The sequence below is a fragment of the Populus trichocarpa genome, chromosome 2, assembly GCF_000002775.5.
Source record: "Populus trichocarpa isolate Nisqually-1 chromosome 2, P.trichocarpa_v4.1, whole genome shotgun sequence".
Classification (NCBI taxonomy): Eukaryota; Viridiplantae; Streptophyta; class Magnoliopsida; order Malpighiales; family Salicaceae; genus Populus; species Populus trichocarpa.
Genome location: NC_037286.2, coordinates 2385021 through 2404939, shown reverse-complemented (window position 1 = coordinate 2404939; position 19919 = coordinate 2385021). Strand labels below are relative to the sequence as shown.

General features: G+C 36.5%; 4 protein-coding genes across 8 annotated transcripts; 3 read left to right on the top strand and 1 right to left on the bottom strand.

Annotated features, from left to right (window-relative positions):
* Positions 1 to 629: 629 nt before the first annotated feature.
* LOC7471960 (H/ACA ribonucleoprotein complex subunit 3-like protein) lies at positions 630 to 5478 on the bottom strand. Of its 2 annotated transcripts, none has more exons than XM_052450310.1 (4): positions 5023 to 5478; positions 2152 to 2229; positions 1718 to 1760; positions 630 to 1035 (listed from the first exon to the last, which is right to left on the bottom strand). In XM_052450310.1, the coding sequence occupies exons 2-4, from the start codon at positions 2203 to 2205 to the stop codon at positions 938 to 940; spliced, it is 195 nt and encodes a 64-aa protein (XP_052306270.1). In that variant the 5' UTR covers positions 2206 to 2229; positions 5023 to 5478; the 3' UTR covers positions 630 to 937. The 2 variants fall into 2 exon arrangements, with proteins under 2 accessions (XP_052306270.1, XP_006386216.1); XM_006386154.3 differs by lacking the exon at positions 5023 to 5478 and adding an exon at positions 2362 to 2508.
* LOC7471959 (uncharacterized protein At1g03900-like) lies at positions 2624 to 4366 on the top strand. 2 transcript variants are annotated; one of them, XM_052450308.1, is made up of 3 exons: positions 2624 to 3269; positions 3382 to 3669; positions 4131 to 4366. In XM_052450308.1, exons 1-3 carry the CDS (start codon positions 2781 to 2783, stop codon positions 4194 to 4196), a joined length of 843 nt encoding a protein of 280 aa, XP_052306268.1. In that variant the 5' UTR covers positions 2624 to 2780; the 3' UTR covers positions 4197 to 4366. The 2 variants fall into 2 exon arrangements, with proteins under 2 accessions (XP_052306268.1, XP_052306267.1); XM_052450307.1 differs by having other exon boundaries at positions 4106 to 4366.
* A 546-nt stretch (positions 5479 to 6024) lies between the features above and the next one.
* LOC7471958 (ABC transporter I family member 19) lies at positions 6025 to 9096 on the top strand. 2 transcript variants are annotated; one of them, XM_002302001.3, is made up of 6 exons: positions 6025 to 6304; positions 6383 to 6543; positions 7026 to 7077; positions 7213 to 7349; positions 7933 to 8019; positions 8436 to 9096. In XM_002302001.3, exons 1-6 carry the CDS (start codon positions 6127 to 6129, stop codon positions 8721 to 8723), a joined length of 903 nt encoding a protein of 300 aa, XP_002302037.2. In that variant the 5' UTR covers positions 6025 to 6126; the 3' UTR covers positions 8724 to 9096. The 2 variants fall into 2 exon arrangements, with proteins under 2 accessions (XP_002302037.2, XP_024450679.1); XM_024594911.2 differs by having other exon boundaries at positions 6159 to 6304; positions 6378 to 6543.
* A 1834-nt stretch (positions 9097 to 10930) lies between these two features.
* On the top strand, positions 10931 to 18665 carry LOC7471957 (uncharacterized). Of its 2 annotated transcripts, XR_002980565.2 has the most exons (15): positions 10931 to 11270; positions 11369 to 11641; positions 11731 to 11905; positions 12492 to 12575; positions 12665 to 12906; positions 13027 to 13249; positions 13598 to 13677; positions 13859 to 13943; positions 14541 to 14672; positions 14768 to 14881; positions 14977 to 15024; positions 16396 to 16480; positions 17572 to 17628; positions 17772 to 18009; positions 18134 to 18665. XR_002980565.2 is itself a non-coding variant. In XM_002302000.4 (14 exons), the coding sequence occupies exons 2-14, from the start codon at positions 11418 to 11420 to the stop codon at positions 17906 to 17908; spliced, it is 1686 nt and encodes a 561-aa protein (XP_002302036.1). In that variant the 5' UTR covers positions 10931 to 11270; positions 11369 to 11417; the 3' UTR covers positions 17909 to 18665. The 2 variants fall into 2 exon arrangements, 1 of the variants encoding a protein (XP_002302036.1); XM_002302000.4 differs by having other exon boundaries at positions 17772 to 18665.
* Positions 18666 to 19919: the final 1254 nt, after the last annotated feature.

The following is a 19919-nucleotide window of genomic DNA, read 5'->3' as shown; positions in this document are numbered from 1 at the left end:
TTTTTGATCCCGAAAATGCCCATAAGTATTCCATAAATACCCGTTATGTACACTGGTGTGAGTAGACGTGGCGTATCAAGTGTTGCCATCTGGTGGCAAGATGACTCCGACTGACCATTGGTGGATCATCTTTGGGCCTTTTTGGGTAGCCTTTCTGGAATAGAGCCCATTCTTAAGCCTAGGGAAAGAGAGATCGAGAGTTTCTATTGAGCCCAAGGAAATAAAGGCTTGGGAGCGTCTGAACTCGTGTAAGGTATAAATAGTCTTGAACTGGATCAGATAGTCTTGATTAAGTGTAAAATAATCTTAAATTAATTTCGGAGGAAATGCAACGTTTTGAGACATTGTTATTAAACCCATCTCATTCTTTCAGTTGACCCGACAAATCCCAAGTGATGACCCAGTCAAACCTGTTCCAGCCAAATATATATATTTTTTTTAAAAATGATAGATTTAGATTAATCCCAAATAAAAACCCGGCTAGGTTTATCATCTTTCACTCAAAAGATCGCAAGGCCTCTAGGTTTATCGTCTTTCACTCAAAAGACCGCAAATGACACAAGCTTACGGAGAAAACAAACTCGTCATTAACTTAGTAAAAAAAGAGAATATCATGAAAGAGGTCTAGATTTTTAGAGAATAATAGAAATTATATCTTAGAATCTTCCTTAAAATAATTCTTAGACATTAACTATGAAAACTTAGAAGACACAATGGTGTTCAGTTTGCCAACAAGCTTTACATCGATGAATACTTCATAGTTTTCATAAAAGATCCATTTGTAGGATTTTTTTTTTCTATCTGGGCTACAACGGGGGTGGCTGATGCACTACATTCAGCAACCAAAGATGAAAAGACACAACACTCTTCAACATGCACGAAGGAAAGCTCCCCGTTCAGACACTTGAAGATGAAAAACTAGACAGCCATAATGATCTCAGTACTTCAGAGGTGACTGTTGGGTTGGCAACAATCCAAACCGCTTCTTTAAGAGAACTCTTTGCCTTGAATATTTGTCATCGGGGGAGAAGCGGGCTGCAATTTGAAAATGGGAAAAAATCAATAACAAGTGAAGTTTGTATCTGAAGTACTAAACATTGATCAGAGAAGGACACTCAGGAGTGATGGCGAAGCTCAATATGTGTGTAGTCTTTTTGTCTGGAAAATCCCAAGAGAAATCATATTTAGCTCATGCAAACATGCCATAACAGTTCAGATTTGTGAGGCAATGAAGAATTTGAATGAAGTCAAATGGCTGGATCACCAAATGCATGTTTAAACCAATTTATCTAATGACAAATCAACCAAAAGCAAAGGTCAGATCCAAAATCATTTGATACATGCAAACATAAACCTGTAAAGAAATTTTATCAAGAGTCCAACCACTTGTGACATTGTAAAAATTATTCAAATCGCGAAAACAACAGTACAATTGAATATGGGAAAAAGTTTTCAAAACAGCACATCTGAAAATATGATTTTGGATTGCATAAAAAAATTAACCCCGATAGCTTAGTCCAGTGATATTAAATGTTACTTCTGGTATGACTGAAATGTAAAAAAACAGCAGAAGAAAGACAATGATCAAAATTTATTGATCAAAATCATATTTATTGTTTGGATGAAAGCCAATGATTACGGCAACCTAACAAATTTCCAGTTGTGAATTTCATAATCAAAATAAAAAAAATATTGCAGCATGATAATGAAAATATACCTGGGTGAGCAGATTGAGTGGGCAAGCCCAATGGTGATTCTTTCTGCAAAAAAGAAAAGGCAACTCAACAAAAATATAATAAACAACAGAAGCAGAAAATAAAGATATTCAGAAGTATTGAAAAAACAGTACGTTTCTCAAAATCTCATCTCAAGAAGCATGCCTAGCAAATCTTCAAACAATATAGACAGTTTCCATTTACTTTCAAATACAACAAAAGTAAATCTTGACAATACATAAAATTTCCTAGGACATATACTTAGAGAAGCCTGACCCTGCTTATCTCACCATTTAAACCTCTAAAAAAATCATTCCCAAACAAAAGATGGCATCTGAAACAAGGATATGTAAAACCTAGAAAGACAGCTGAAACACAAAACCTAGAACACCAAGCAATCAATAAGATATAAGAAGTCAGTCTCAAAATAACATACCTTGGTAGTGTAGACTTTGTCACCATTATCGTTTATGTAAAACTGAAGATACATTGTTCCAGCTCCTTATTAACCTTCCTACAAACAGCAAAGTCAAAATCACAAGGAGCCCATCTTTGCAAAAATCCACATAACATAATTAAAAGCCAAAAAAGCATGAAAAAGACCACAGAAGAGTAAAAAATAAAGAAACCCTAGTGATGGCCATACCTCTCTCGGCTCTTCTTGCAAGGGACTAGAAAGTGGAGACACCGCTCGCTTCGCTTCAAAAGAGATAATTGTTGAACGAGAGCGACTAGGGTTTATGACCCATTTTTTAATAAAGTTACGGACCAGGCCCACATTGGATGGAACCATTGGGCTCATCCAATCAGGCCGGCAAGACTTTTGGAAAACGCGTAAAGCCATTGACAAGGAGACAAAGGGCAAATCAGTAATTAGGTCATCATTCTTTCTCTCTCATTACAGTTGACCAATCAATCACTCTTCGAATCCACGTCTCCGCAGCTTTCTCCTCTCTCTCTCTCTCTGATACCTTCTCTTTTACCTTTCAAAGCTTAAAATCTCTCCGCATTGGGCTTACAGACTCTCTAAAAACCTACATCATTGCCTAAAGGACGCCAACTAAAATGTCATTCGAGGAAGACGACGAGTCGTTCGAGCACACACTTTTGGTGGTTCGCGAAGTCTCGGTCTACAAAATCCCTCCTCGCTCCACTTCCGGCGGCTACAAATGCGGAGAATGGTTACAATCCGACAAGATCTGGTCTGGACGGCTTCGAGTCGTGTCCTGCAAAGAACGGTGCGAGATCCGATTAGAAGATCCGAACTCTGGTGAGCTATTTGCTGCTTGTTTCTTTAACCCTGGACAGCGGGAGAACTCCGTCGAGACAGTCCTCGACTCGTCCCGATATTTCGTACTTAAAATAGAGGACGGGGGAGGCAAGCACGCGTTTGTTGGTCTAGGGTTTACTGAGAGAAATGAAGCGTTTGATTTTAATGTGGCGTTATCGGATCACGAGAAGTATGTCAGACGAGAAAATGAGAAAGAGAGTGGCGAGACGAGTGAGAGTGACGCTCACATTGATATCCATCCTGCTGTTAATCACAGATTAAAGGTAGTTAGCTTAAAAGTTGATCGCTTTATTTTGGTTGATTGATAGTGTTAAGTTAGTTAGGAGTGATCATTGAATTTTTATGAGATTAAAGATCCATAATTTTGAATTATAGGAAGGGGAAACTATAAGAATTAATGTGAAGCCTAAGCCAACGAGTGGAGCTGGAATGCTATCAGCTGCAGGGCTGTCTGGTTCGGCAACTGGAAAGCCTAAAACTTTAGTCATTGCCCCACCTCCAACTGGGGCGGGGAAACCAAGGTCCCCACTTCCACCGCCTCCCAATGATCCGGCTGCTGCTCGAAAGTCGGCTGTGAATAATGTTGGCATTGGTCTAAAAGCACCACCCAGGGAATGTACACCGCGATCTACTGATTCTTTATCGGACCTGTCTCCACTTGAGGTATGTCTGGTTTCTGTATATCCTGTTTGTGCTCTTGATGATGGTATTGTGTGTTTGAAATGTTATGCTAGCTTAGTTCAATCGATGTGTTCTTTAGAAATGTGAAAACACCGCACATTATGCCCTGAAGATTTGCGTTGTGATAAGGCCATGGACTTGTTATGTTCCCTCGTTGATTGTTGGTAATGTGATGTGTGAATAGAGTGCTGACTGTATGCTAGGATAGTAATGTCATAATGGGGATAAACTGATTACAATTTCCTTTCGGAGATCCTGGTGTATTCTTAAGGGGAACGAGGGGATTTTTCTGCACTATATTTGTCTTTTCCCCGTTGTGTTACGCACTCAAATACTACAACACATCTCGTGCTTCTCACTTCAACTAAATGTATGTTGCCTTAGTTAGTAGATGCATATGTGACTGTGTGTTATATAGTTCCCTTGCTGTCCTGCATCTGCAGAGAAATCTTCCTTCAACAACAACAGGATCAACCAAGACAGCTGCATCGGGATGGGCTGCATTCTAACTGTGTTGGGGATTTATTGAGCATGATTAAGGCATTTGTTTTACTTGTTCTTTGGAAAAGATGAAAAAAGTGGAGGAAATCGAGAAATGTAAGCAACCATGAGCTATCAAATACGACCATGTGTGAAAAATAATGTTATATGAATGTATCAAATGCTTTTTTTCTTCTTACGTGAACTGAGTTCCTATTTCTACATGATAGAGAAAAAGAATGGTGTCTTTATTGTTCTAGTTTCCTGATGTGTACCCTTTACCAAATATGGTTCTTCTGTCATGCTCCTGCCCCTGACCCATGAGAACGACGAAAAAAAAGCTCATAATCCGCAACAGGTGCAGGCTGACACCTGTTTCTCAAAGTAGCTTTCGGCAGCTAGGTTTAACAAGTCGAAAACTTACAAGTAAATGTTGATATCAACGGGGAATTGCTGGTTTGGCATTTTCTTATGATCCAAGATAGAAAAGAGTAGCCATAAATTCATTTCACACATGCAAAGTATTAAGTTCACCGTAATATAATCTTTTAATTATATTTTTTTATCAATAAATTTGTCGCTTATTTATGCAAAGTATTAAATTCTTTTTTTAGTTAACTTCACTTATTTATGCATTTTCTGAATTATTTACCAAACATGCTGGGGATAAAAAGAAAGAAAGATAGATAGAAAGAAAGAAAGAAAGAAAGAAAGTGTTTAATTTTTATCTCAATTAGTTTTTAATTACTTTTTTATTTCACCATTACAGACTTCTCAAACTCGAACATCATTTACCGAACATCATAAAAACTGAACACCTCAATCTTCAACCACTTTCTAAGGGAGAAAACTTACCAAACTTAACACTTCAATCTTCAACCACCTTCTACTCCCTTAGAAGTCAATTTATAGACGCTTTTTACCTCCCACGCAGCTACATGGCACCGCATAAGATTCGTTGTTTGCGCTTGGGGGACAATACTGGATTTCCAATGTTCCCATTCACAGCTAGAGAAAGCTTAATTGCCCTTTCGCAGAACTAGACCTGAAATCTAGGACCACCAGACTGGCTGGGCTCGTATAAAAATCCCCTGCAGGTCTGCACGATGGCTTTCAGCTGCACTTTCATGCCAAGCGCAGCCAGGATTATGATCTCCAATGTAACGGAGGGAAAGAGGCCCCAAATCTGAAGAGAGAATTCATTCTCAAAAGAAAAGGGGAAAAAAAATAATTCCCTGAAGAGAGACAACTCCGTGACTCATTCTCTAATTCGAGAGGGAGTCTTGTCTAAAGAGTAGATATTTCTACGAGAGGTGGCTGATGATTCCCTTCTCTTCAATGCCACCTGATGCTGTATAAAACAAACTTTTGAAATCATTCTTGTGGATTGAGTTATAAATTGAATCAAAATATCATTTTTTATTAAAATTTAATTAATTATATGAAATTTTAGTGCCCAGTACAAATTAATTGGATTAACACCAATATTTTTTTTAAAAAAAAAATAAAGGGGTCTTATTTAATAAAAAATATTTACCTAAACTAGCTTGATAATCGATAACTAATAATTATTTAATTTAATAGCACATGTTTTTTTCCATATCAATTACCCAGCTAAAAATGCCTTCTTTAACAAGAATAAACGGATTTTCCAGTGGAAAAAATGAAAAATAAAATAATCTAAAACCGACGTGGTTAACAAGGAAGATTGTTTTCCTAGTTTGTTTTTGTGGTTGTAAACCAATACTAAACGGGCTCTTTTAACGGAGACGTGGTGCACCAAAAAATCACCACGTGTAAAAAGCTGGTGCATCCAACGTGACGGCCATCAAACCCGCTGACTAGCTCTTGGCCGCGAAACAAACCAAACCAACAAGAGAGGCGTGTATAATAGAATCACCGACGACAACACAATATCTCCGTACAACCACCTCAATTTGCAGAGCAAAAAAAGTAAAAATGGCAGAGAAAGCTTCTCAATCAATAGAAAAGGAAGGAGGAGAAAATGAGAAGGCAAACAGTATCAGTATATGCGGAATGCAATTCGCATACGCAGGACAGCATCCACTCTTCTACGATTTCAATCTCAACATCTCTCCCGGATCTCGTTGCCTTCTCGTCGGCGCTAACGGATCTGGTAAATCAAAATTTTCGTTGATTTTGAAGCATTACTAGTGATAATATATACTAAGCTCATTACCTTTTTGTAGTACAGGGAAGACTACTTTGCTGAAAATAATGGCAGGGAAGCATATGGTAGGAGGGAAAGATGTGGTGCGGGTGATAAATGGTTCGGCTTTTCATGATACGCAATTGGTTTGTAGTGGTGACTTGGCTTATTTAGGAGGTTCTTGGAGTAAAACTGTTGGATCTGCTGTGAGTTTTGTTTCTTGTTAAAGCTATATTTGTATGGTATGTTATTATATTTGCGTTTTTTGTCATAGCATTGCGTAGTTACATTTGATTGTCTAAGGTTTGTGCTAAAATTCAAGTGATTAGAAGTGATTAATTAGCTTAATTATCGAATAAATTACTATACATTGGGTTGACTCATGCTTGTTAAATTTTATGGTGCTCAAGTTATAATTACCAATATTTACAGCATTAAAAGAAAAATAGACACAGGAAGGGGAGAGAAATCCCATCCGATCTCTCAAAAATGTTTAAAAAAAAAATTTCTCATGTCTCTGTCTCGTTCTTGTGAGTAGTGGTAGTTTCAGCTTGAGTACCCAGTAAATTTTTTTGGATTGAATTTTCAAATGATGTTAGGGTTTGCTCTTTTTTTGTTCCCGTCGAGTGCATTTTTACGTACTGTAAAGAAATTCACTCTGGATGAATATTGCCTTGTGGTTTTTCAGGGAGAGATTCCACTACAGGGAGACTTCTCTGCGGAACATATGATATTTGGAGGTAACTAATGACCTCTTAAGAGTTTCTTTTTCTTTTATTTTGTGTGAAGGTGTTGTGTGCTCTTTCATTGTTAATGATTTCTTGTTAAGATTTAATAGAATTGAGATTGCACTCTGTTCTTTGTATTACTGGCAGTTGAAGGGACTGATCCTGTTAGAAGAGAAAAGTTGATTGACCTGCTTGACATTGATCTGCAATGGCGAATGCACAAGGTATCTGATGGGCAGCGGCGAAGAGTCCAGATTTGCATGGGTCTTCTCCATCCATTTAAGGTATGATGAAGCTATGAAGCCTTGGTCAGTGACCACCTATAAGAATGGGGCGTGTTGGAATGTATCAGAGTCAGTTTTTATAAATTCAGCAAAGCAAAGTCATCTAGGAGAACACGCATTTCTCATTGGAACATTTTATTCTGTAGCTTTTCTTTTATATTGTGCAAAATTGTTCTTTGTTAAAGAGATGCTTGCATCTATGAAATACTATTTGTATTTTCTTACTGGTCTGGCTAGTAATCTAAGCCAAAGGGTTCAACATGCAAGTCTTGGGCCACCTACTTGTGAGATCGATTCATCGTGGGCATCCAATCTACTAAAAATAACCCAAACCTGGAAAAGTTGCCCATTTTCCTTCTTTAATGGGCTATCAATTTGCTTCACGGGCACACCCCATCAGTTGGAACTTGGGATTTTTGTTTGAAGATCTTGGTTCAATCCCTGGGAGGGGTGGGGATTAAGGGATTGGGAGGTGGCAATATGGCTATCAGTTTGCATTTCGGTTGTTTACAATGATGTTGCTGAAAGACCATATTATCTCAAAACTTCCTTATTGAGTAGGATCCAAAATTTTTAATTGCAGGTTCTTTTACTTGATGAAGTTACAGTCGATCTAGATGTTGTTGCCAGGATGGATTTGCTTGAGTTCTTCAAGGAAGAGTGTGATCAGGTATGACTCCCTTTTTTAATTGAATTCACATGCACACTAACAGATCTGATCGAATGATGGTCTAAAAAATTAGAAACAGTGGATTTGATGTAGCCAGGGCACAGAACAAGTGGTCCCTGCTTGTATTATCTGAAAGAGAAATCATCACCACCATGTGAATTTTGATTATTAGATTTTGGATCCTTCTGCATCACTGTGGCTATTTTTTCTGATTTCTTGAGTGAAAATCATTTTGCATGGAATCACCTCTGTTGTCTGTTTTTGAAGATATGGAGTGCTTAGAAAGTGTAAGGGTCAACGTTTATGATTCTCTTGAAATGCGCATCCACCCCCTGTATTAACGATGCGCATCAATATGGTTAGAGTCCCCGAGGGAAGTTCATCATGTTATAACGAGACTTTTTTTTTTGGTGCAGAGAGGAGCTACAATTGTATATGCTACTCATATTTTTGATGGGTTAGAGACTTGGGCAACTCATCTAGCTTACATACAAGACGGTGAGCTGAGGAGGGCTGAGAAGCTAACGGAGGTTCATGAGTTGAAAAGCTCAGCCAATCTGCTTTCTGTTGTTGAGTCTTGGCTCCGTCATGAAACCAAGAGTGAGAAAAAGAAACCCACCAACCCTCCTGCCCAAAATCAAAAGACCTCTCCACTTGGTAGTTCTCCTTTCATGTCATCTAGACACATGGCATACTACCGTTGATCCTTCCCAGATCAATTGTTTCCGTCGTTTTTTTCAAATTCAAAGCTGGATAGAGAAGAAAATAAATGAAAAGGCTAGAGATGCCCATGAGCTCGCAAGGAAAGTGGTGAAAGCTATTTAAGCTGGTTATTTTTGGTACATGCTTGTATACTGCTTGATTGATAACATGAAATACAAATTTTCCCTTTCTTGTAGCTCCCTGTATTAACGATGATAAAGGAAGGGCGTGCTGTTGGTTTGTCCCCCCCCTCTGCACTGTAAAGGCCTCATAATATGCGGGCTAAAATGTTGTTTGTAATCTGTTGCCATCTTCTCAATTAAACGGCTGAGATTTATCCACTGCAATTCAATGTAGTTATGAAATTGCTGTTCCTGATTTTGTTCCAATACATAGTTGTAACGTAATTGCTTTATTCAATTGAAGGAATTGGTAGACAGTAGCGATGGGATTATGCATTGGCCTCTTTATGTGCTCTGGCCTCAGCTTGAGACCTTTCCACACCTTCAGTTTCACGAACTTCTTTGAACCAGATGAATGCATTGGTATCTTGAACTGCCTAAAATTAACAATGGAATATCTGGAAATTAGATCTTAATAAGAGTAGGAGTCGATTCAATATGATGCAGACAGCAATTGCAATTGTTTAGTTGTCTTGAGTTTGGTAGTAGTAGTTGTTGTGCTTTAGGTGAAACTTCAAGCTTGAAGTGGGCTCCCTGTTTCTAGGCTGTGGAGTAGAAGACAAAATGAGAGCGAGAGCAGCAAGGGCGGGCCGAGGAATCAAGATTGAAGCTCTGGCAAGCATGCCCGCAGAAAAAAAGTTGGGGCGGGAAAGGAGAGAGCTATCCTTTTTCCTGCCATATTATTGGTCGCGGTCACTTTTGATGTCCATATTTCTCCAACTCCCCACCCAACCACCCCATCTACAGCAACACTTTCCAAAACTAAGCTTGGTTTGGAATATTCTCTATTTCTTGCAGTATTCATCCTTTCCGAACTTAGTTGTTAATTTCAGTCAATCTAATGGGTTGGCTCAAAAATTCTAGGATGATGAACTTAATCCATTACAAGCTCTTGATTAATCTGGTTTTTAGTGATTCAGTTGCACGGCAACAAAATCCAACCAAGTCAACATCAAAAAAATTATTTTTAATCTTGTGGGTGTAACTCAACTGGTTAGATTTTAGATTTGCTCTTTAGTGATCACTAGTTCGAGTCTTACAAATCTCGGAACCACTTGAGACTTATATGGTCGTTAACTTCAGAGCTAGTAGGATTAGTTGAGGTATGCATAAATTGACCCGGACACTCATATTAATTAATTTTTTTTAAGTGATGTTATTTTAATAAAAATATTTAAACCTAATTAACCTAGTAATTGAATACTCCAAACCTTTTTCAGAACTAAATTTTAAATGGGACTAAAACATATGGTTCCTAATAATTGTTGCGTTAAGTGTAAAATATATTGATAAGATAAGTGTTATTAGTTTAGTAAACTGTTTATTTTTGTATTTCAAAACTATTGAAAAAAAATTAATTTTTTTTTTAGTTTCAAATTAATTTTTTTTAGATTATTTTAATATATTAATATTAAGAATAATTTAAAAAATAATAATAAAAATATTATTTTAATATATTTTTAAATAAAAAAATATTTTAAAAAATAATAAAGTACCTTGAGAGGGGGTGCCTGTTATTTCCACTTAGTGTATTAGTTGACGACTCACTTCGCATCATCTCATGTGGAGAGTGCGTGTTAGGAAGACTACGCAATTATGAGTATAATAATGAGCATTTTATGAAGTTAAAGGGAGGAAAGTTAGGCATTAATTGGGCAATTATGAGTATAATAGCTGGACATCATCATTGATTAAAGCCTATATTTGATCTAATTAAAGTAATTAATGTAATATTGATATAGAAAAAGCTTATTCTAAAACGTCTCTATTATTTTATGTTTTATTCGTTTGTTTTTATTTTTTATATTCTTTTTATCATAGTTTATGTTTTTTAAAGTATTTTTAATTTTTTTTAAAAATTTTATTTTTAAGAATTCTTTTGGTAATTTGAATTCACTATAATTAAAAATAAATAAATAATTATAAAAAACATAATTTTAATTAAAAAACACTAACCCATCAACACGCACTGACCAAACCGTGTAAAAAAACAAATAAACAAAGAGTTTATATGGAAAGGTATATAAAATGGAAGGTCTGATGATGCCTGGTCTGCTGCAAATGCAATGAAACTGCTCACAGTAGCTCGAGAAAATATTGCAATCAAGATTTATGAAAAATATCTATCTATACAAAGCAAAGCAAGAGGATCAAATAAATGTATTGATCGATAAATAGAGTTTTACTACACCGTAAATGCCGCTCTTCTCCTTGGCGGATCACTCACATCTCTCAAATGTGGCTGTAATCCGATTTCTCTGTTTCTTCCCTCTTCTTTTTTCCCCCCGTACTTTCTAGAATTCTGCAGAACAATTGCTAGAAATCGTTTTCATTTTCTCTTCCATCGATCGACTCCTCTTCTTCAAGGTCTATAAATCTCGGCGTTGATTTTTTTTTCTTTTATTTTCTCTTTAAATCCAATTGTTAACTCTCTGAAATGATTGTAATTTAAATTTGTGATGCAGATGTTTTTTTAATTTAATTGCGGGATGACTGGTAGCAGTGAGAAGTGAAATGGATTCAGCGAGGAGTTGGTTTCAAAAATTTCAACCGAGAGAAAAGTTCAGGTCTCCTTCGAGGAGGAAGGAGGGAGGAGATGAGGATAATGAAGATACGATATCGGAAATGGATGAGGAAGCTCATTCCAATGTCACCAAGCAGAAAGTTGCTGCGGCTAAGCGGTATATTGAGAATCATTACAAAGAGCAGATGAAGAATCTACAAGAGAGGAAGGAACGGTATGATGCGATGGATGGATTGACTGAAGATTTACATTTGATGCGATGATGGAGTTGATTAATTTCTGAATGTGTTTTTGTTTTAATAGACGGACGACATTGGAAAAGAAGTTGGCGGATGCTGATGTGTCTGAGGAAGATCAGAGCAACTTACTTAAATTCCTGGAGAAGAAGGAAACTGAATACATGCGCCTCCAGAGGCATAAAATGGGTGTTGATGATTTTGAATTGTTGACAATGATTGGCAAGGGTGCGTTTGGGGAGGTATGCATATTGCCATTCTTTTTATATACGTGTAATTTCTCAAGGGGTTTGCTAATGGGTCTTCACACTATTTGTACTGAAATTTTTTAGTGTTAGATTTAGAATTTTTATGTGTTTGCCATTGGCATGTTAGGATAGTGATGATATCTGAGGCACCTCTTTGTGGAGCTTCAGAAGCTGTAGCCGGTATGATTTTCTGTGAAAATGAACATTTTTTGTGTTATTTTTGTATTTTATATAATCTGCTCTGTGAATAATCACATTGTCCCGTTATGCACACTAGGCATTTTCATGAATTAGACGAAGATGTGGAAATTACTTGGCTTTCCATAGCTACTTTTTTTCTTTCCTAGCTGTGATTTCGTGTTATGCTTGTGTTTTGTAAATGTGATTTGTTAGCCGAGAAGAACATAGAAAGTCATAAATTCTGTGTATTTCCTTTTCTCTTTTGTGTCCAAGCTTTGACAATGAGTGATTCTATTAACTATTACGTCCATTTGCTCATGTTTTTATAGGAACTACTAAAAGTGCCAGTTGCTTTTCTGCTATAAGCTTATGGTTGATATAAAGTTTGCTTCCTGGGCAGGTCAGAATCTGTAGAGAAAAAACAACAGGCCAAGTGTATGCTATGAAAAAGCTTAAGAAATCAGAGATGTTGCGCAGGGGCCAGGTAAACATTTATCTGGCCTGCTTGATGATATATATGACTAAGGTTTATTACCCTTGCTTATTACAAGTTGGCATCACAATCTTTTCTAGGTTGAGCATGTTAAAGCTGAAAGGAATCTGCTCACTGAGGTTGACAGCAATTGCATTGTCAAACTGTACTGTTCTTTTCAAGATGATGGGTTTCTCTACCTTATCATGGAATATTTACCTGGTGGAGATATGATGACTTTACTTATGAGAAAAGATACCTTGACAGAAGATGAAGCTAGATTTTATGTTGGAGAAACAGTTTTGGCTATTGAATCTATCCATAAGCATAATTACATCCATAGGTTTGTAATTAAATGTCAAATAATAATAATTTTATCTTGGGGTGTTTTAGGCCAATGAGAATGTATTGGCCAGTTAAATGTGGATTAACTTTATTTTTGTTTTTGCATCACATGTTATAGGGATATTAAGCCCGACAACCTGCTACTTGATAGATATGGGCACTTGAGGCTATCTGATTTTGGACTGTGTAAACCATTGGACTGCAGTACCATCCAAGAAGGAGACTTTTCAGTAGTAAACAACAATAGTAATGGGACTACACAGAATGAAGAACGCCCAGCAGCTCCAAGGCGCACACAGCAAGAGCAATTGGAACATTGGCAAAAGAATAGGAGGATGCTTGTAAGTTTTCTGCCATCGCATGTCTGAAATCTCCATCTATGCATGTGTGTCTGATTATTCCAACTTGGCATATCAATTTAAAATCTTAAATGGATCCTTTAGTCTCTCTGATTTGCCTTCTCTCTTCCTTGGTGATTTGAAGAACATGTTTTAAAAAATGAAAGAATGTTAGTTGTGCTCAATTAAGATATGAATCCTATGTGGATTATGGAATAAAATTCTAGAAGAGAATTTGCTTCTTTATTTTGGCTTTTTTAAAGTGGTGTGTGAGCTTTAAGCATGTTTTTTGAAGATCAAAGGATATGGCTTTGTTTTTCCTTGTCTAAATTTTGTTGTTGGGTCCTGCAGGCCTTTTCTACTGTCGGTACACCTGACTATATCGCTCCAGAAGTGCTATTGAAGAAAGGTTATGGGATGGAATGTGATTGGTTAGTAGTTCTGTACATTCTGATGGGCATGGAAATAAATTACTTCTAAAGCGTTTTGATGACTCCATGGTGGGAAATAACTTAAGCCTTCAACTGTTACCAACGCTTGCTGCATATCTGGAGATACACTAGTTTTCTCCAAGGTAGTTTAGGCTACGAGACTCACAGTTATTATTTGCAGGTGGTCACTTGGTGCTATTATGTACGAAATGCTTGTGGGTTATCCACCTTTTTATTCAGATGAACCATTGTCAACATGTAAGAAGGTAAAGTGAGACGTATTGGTGATTGGTGTTTTTTGTTTTCAACCTTGCATCCACATGTATTTGATTGTACACTTCTTTCTTGCACGTCTTTCTAGATCATGCTTACTAAGTCTCTTGCCTGTACTATTTCTTCGAAGATAAATTTCACACAGCAATAGATTAGGAATTTCTGCTGTTAGTTTTGGTTAATTTTAAACTGAACCATAGCTGTACTTTATTGTTTCTGACCCAACTTGTATATCATTGGGATCTCGTTTGTATCATAAAGATCCATAGCTTTACTCGGGTAAATCTTTTAGGTTGCACGTTACAGTTGATCTATGTTTGGGGCATAGACATATTCGAGCATTAATCATTCTTTTCCTTTTGAATAGTTTAATTTGCATATTTAAAGTAGCCAATGATTTTGCTGTTTTTAAATCTGGTTAATATGAATGCAGTTTTTTTTAGGCTACATAGGTTGTGGGTGCTTTCCTGATTGGATCAATATCCTAATTGGGCGCTACTGATATATACTTAATATTATGGGTTTTAAGAATAGTAAGTAAATATCAATTCGCTAATAAGTTAATGCTGTGAAGTTTCCCTTTTACTCAGATAGTAAACTGGAGAACACATTTGAAATTTCCAGAAGAAGCAAAATTATCTCCAGCGGCAAAAGATCTTACTAGCAAACTCTTATGTAATGTCGACCAGAGATTGGGAACAAATGGCGCAGAAGAAATAAAGGTGTTGTATGGTGTGTCCTTTTCTGAATACTTGAATATGTTAAGTAAGCTAGTTGCAAATAAAAAGAATTACATTCCTGCCTCTTCCTTTTACAGGCTCATCCATGGTTTAATGGCGTGGAATGGGATAAGCTTTATCAGATGGAAGCTGCATTTATTCCTGAGGTCAAGGATGATTTGGATACCCAAAATTTTGTAAAATTTGAAGAGGTATTGACGTCTCTTAATTTCTTATCAGGTTTTGTGAACTATCTGTGCTTGTTGCTCAGTATACTTTTTTTTTCTGCGTGCTTTTGGCTCTGCAGTCTGAGAACCAACCTCAAACTACATCAAAAACTGGTCCATGGAGAAAGGTCAGTTTAAGTCTTTGAGAGTATTTACATATGGGATTATTAGTGCCATTATCTCTCAGGATATTGTTCTTTGTTGCTTCAAGCTGTGGAGTGGTTGATTCTTGAATATGAAAAAGTTTTCCTCTTCAGCAAACTAGAAAATTTCATTTTTACACGCAGAGAAAATCGAAGGCATTGTATTTTTCTCTGCCCCAAGTGTCATATGAGTTTTGTTCTCGGTAACTTAGCGGTTGCTATGGTGAAGAATTCTAGCCACATGTAGTCCATGTGATTGTGTCTAGGGTTCCTCTGTTTTTTTCTCTCCTTTTCCCCATTGGAATCTGAATGTGGGGCAAGGACAAGTTAAGTTGCTGGTATGGTTTTGGAGATCTGTCATAGTTAGTTGCGTTTTAATTTTTACCGTCTTTGCATTGGGCTTTTTATTTGTTTAAGAAGGCCCTTCTGATTGTCAAGAAATTGAAGGCAAGATTTGATGGGGATCAAAATGCAATGCTCCCTAGTCTTTCCTTGAGTCTTTTGTGACTTTCTGTTATTGGTAAAGGACAGCATGCACAAGCTTTTTCCATTGAGTGCCAAGCTAATAGTAGGGCAAGGGAACTATTTTTCATAGTTAGGAGCTGTTACTGAAGTTGCTTTTCTAGAAGTTCAAAGTTTGGAGTCTAAAATATAAGAATGGAATCAATGGATAGGATTTGTGAATTTTGGACGAATAACTTTTAATGAGTGTAAACGACATTAAATTCTTAACTCTCAATCCTTTTGGACAATGTCAAGTAATTAATGCTAAACCAAGCATGCACGATAAGGACAGATAATTCAAAGATCTTATTTATATCTCTATCTCGTAATTAATTACTATACAACTACAAAACTTTAGAGAAATTATTTTTCATAAAAAACCACTCGCAACTCACAAGCCTAGAATATTTCCTACCATATATGTTCATCACACCAAGAGGAATCAAAAGAAATATAAGAGATGGTGGTTTTTTTGTTTTTTTTCCTTCATATTGTTTCCTTTTTTTTTTTCTTTCTCCCTGAGAGTGGCATGCATATTACATGCGCACAATAGTAGGTACTTAAAGTGGGAACCGCATAAACTATACAACATCGGACCCGTCGTATAAAAATACATAGAGAAGCAGTGAGATGTTGATGTTTATGGCAGCAATGCAAATCGGGAAGGACAGCTAAAACCATCATGATCTAATCTTTTAATTTAAAGCAGCAATAGGTGCAAGAGAAATGACCTATATTTGATACCACATGTGCTTCTCATTTCTCAACCAGTGATATTTAATTTAAACCATCATGAATTACCCAACCAGAAATGACCTATATATCCCTCACTTTTTGACATCTATATTGCAGATGCTCTCATCTAAGGACGTCAATTTTGTGGGCTATACATACAAGAACTTTGAAATTGTGAATGACTACCAAGTTCCGGGGATGGGTAATTCTCTAACATTTTCAACTGCATTGCAACACTTGGTTATGGTTTTGATTTGGGTATCTATTGAATCATGTGAACACCTCATTTAGACCTTGTTTGTTTACGTGGCATGTAGCTCTTTTCAAAAAAATTGATTTTTTTTTACTTCAAATTAATTTATTTTTTTTTGTGTTTTTGGATTATTTTGATGTACTGATATCAAAAATAAATTTTAAAAAATAATAATAAAATATTATTTTAATGCATTTCCAAGCAAAAATTACCTTGAAAACAACTGCTACCACAATATTAAATATTACCTCAAGGATGAAAAAGGCACTAAACTTTTCAGGGAATGGTGCCACGTTCATGTTAGCAGCAAATTTGTTCTGTACATAAATGTGGTGAGAAATATTAAGTTAGAATGGAATTTTCATTTAAACGGGATTTTAAACTTAGATAAGTTAATGGTCGTACACATTCATTTTGTACCTATATCCATTTCATGTTCTGCACATTAAAAATTATGCAAATGTTGCTTGGCCTTGAACTGGATCTTTTTAAGCTTTGCTAAGTCATTAATGTCGAGGCACTTCTAAAGTACCAGCAACACAATTTCTTAAGCATGCAGAACCGACTTTCTTGGTAAACTGATTCATTTCAAGTGTGGGATCTCACTGGATCAGTGAGCATCCAAGGACAGCTAAGAGAATTAGTGATTTGGCAACACAAACTTCATTAAGGGATTTAAATTTCAGAAAGTATTTCTTAAATATTGTTTTAGATTATTCTATTCTTAATAAAAGTTTGCCAGAAACTTTGCTAGGATTCTGCGCGTCTCTCTATACTTGAGTTAATCTTAAAGTGCTTAGCAAATCGCAGACACACACAGTGCATAATTTTTGCAGCTCTAGATGTAAGGGCAAGGCAAATAGGTTGGCCTTGAAGATGCGCCTCTTATATTTCACATTATATCATTTAGAGGGCACCGAGTGTCTGGAATTTTCCTACAAAAGATGCCTGGAATTTAGTTTAGCAATCTTGCTTGATTGCTTTTCCAGTTCTTCTATTGTTTCCAGTGGCTACTGATTTCAATTTGTTCTCATCTATAGCTGACTTGAAGAAGAAAGACACCAAGCTGAAGAGACCATCTATCAAGTCGCTTTTTGGTAGGCTGATACCTATTCCCAATCTATTTCTTGGAAACATGCATCATGATCACCCTTTATTTTCCCTTCTCATGTGCCTGACTGTCATATAATTTTGTGTATTGTAATGCTGTTTCTTCAACCTTTTTGGCTCTACTCTTCAGAAGGCGAGTCGGAGGCAATAGAATCATCAGTTACAGCCCCTGGTGATGAGACTTCTCGAGGGAGCTTTCTGAACCTCTTGCCTCCACGACTAGAAGTATCTCGAAACCAGAATGAAACCATTATTAGATTTCATTGATGGTACCTTCTGCATTCGCAGTTGATGTTGACACTTATTTGAAGTTGAAGTGCTGGGTTTTGAGGCAACTTTCAGCTTTAGCTCTCCTTAGGCAATTAGCGGTGCATTTTTATTTTTTATTATTATTTGTTAAAAAAATAGTAAATACGAATTCACTCAGTATATAGCAGGACGTACAAATCCACTCTAACACATACCATGTATATGTTTACATGTGTTCTTCAGGTTGATAATAGGAAGAAAAAAAAAACATCTGTGTAATCTATTTGCTGAGATGCTGCACTGCATAATGAGTGATGGGTGCTCAGTTGTTGCAGAAATTTGCTTTATTCCTTCCTCGAATGTGCTCCAGCCTCCAGCTCCTCTTCTTAATGATTCAAGCAATACTTTCGCCTCTGAGCTTCCTCGAAACCTTTTTTAAAGAGTTGGTCGAGCCTTCTTTGAGGAGTTAAACCCGTGACCTCTCCTTTAAACGAGTAGTGTTGCTGCCAGTGGAGTTAGAGCCCAAGTGGCAACTTCCTTGAAACTGCTGTTTGCTACAAAGGCTCGAGTGTATATATAGATTCGAGGAGCCATAAAATCTGAATGCATGGAAGAACGATTGAATAACAACAACAACAACAATGAATGTATTGAATAACTTTCTGTTCTACTTTAAGGGCCTTAATCTTATTGCTGTTTGTCCGATATAACAGGTCCTACATGTGTTCTTCACTCGGTGAATCAAGGACAATCAATCTGAGTTTGTTGGAAACCAGATGGAGAGCAACAAAATTATTGTCTTCAAAGAAGAGGACATGATAATGACGGTGATGTTGTTTGAAAACTAAATTAGACGGTTTGAAATATAGTAGTATTTTTTGTTTGGAAATATATTAAAATAATATTATTTTTATTTTTTAAATTTTTTTTGATATTAACATATAAAAATAATTTAAAAACACTAAAAAATTATCAATTTAAAAAAAAAAACATATTTTTAAATCATAAAAATGAATAAAAACGTGACCGCAGTAAGAAGTGAAGAGTGAGACATTCTCACATTAAATTGTTCATGAATTGAGGTAAAGGTAAATTCCAAATGCGTCCGCTAGGTGACAATATGATTGTCAGGCCCTTTTTTAAAAAAGTTTGGATATCGATTTATGAGTAATTAAGTCAATTTATAATTTATAATTAATCCCTACTCGTGACTTGCCCCCGTCGCCGTGGTCGGTATAGAGACACTAAATGAGTGCCATCTGTCACGATATTATGCCCATTTGGAATCGAATGTCGCATCATCTATCGCATTAACTATACTAATTACTCCACTTTAATCCACTCTGGGCCCTGTAATATGTATAATTAATTAATTCTTGACCAACGTTGACGTTTTGACCGATCTTTTTTGCAGACACTTTCAGCGTTTTGATTGGCCATTCTGGCAGATAATTTCTCGGTAATTTCTTTTAGAAAAATCAGGACCGTTCAAGCCACTGGAAAATAAACAAAACTGGATTCAATTCTACCAGCTTCTTGTCAACAAGACACTGAGATGCATGTCTGTGTGGGTCGATGGAGATTCAAGAGGCCAACTACATATATTAGCATACACGGACTTGCTTTTGCGAAGGGTCAGGTTAGAATTAGGAAAATTAAGAAATTAATATTATTATTCCGAGACCACAAAACGTTAAATATGTTTTTTTAACATGGAAAAACATTTAATGTTTTATGTTTCTATCAATAATTAGTTTAATTGACAAAGCAAGTGGACAAAATTTGGGATAATTTGGGCAATGGTGCCATGCCGGTGGTCTTCCAAGGTTAAGCCGCCGATCCGGAGTGAAAGTGTGGCTGCAGAGTAGTGGAATTTGTGTTAGGGTTTCGAGCAAAGATGAATTCACTGTAAAACTCATATAGCAGGCCAAGACCGATTGACCAGCACTTTAATTAGAGCAAGTTTTGAAGGTTTGACAGGCCCCTTTGACATATTCCATTTGAACTACTGGTTGGTGTTCGTTTCCGG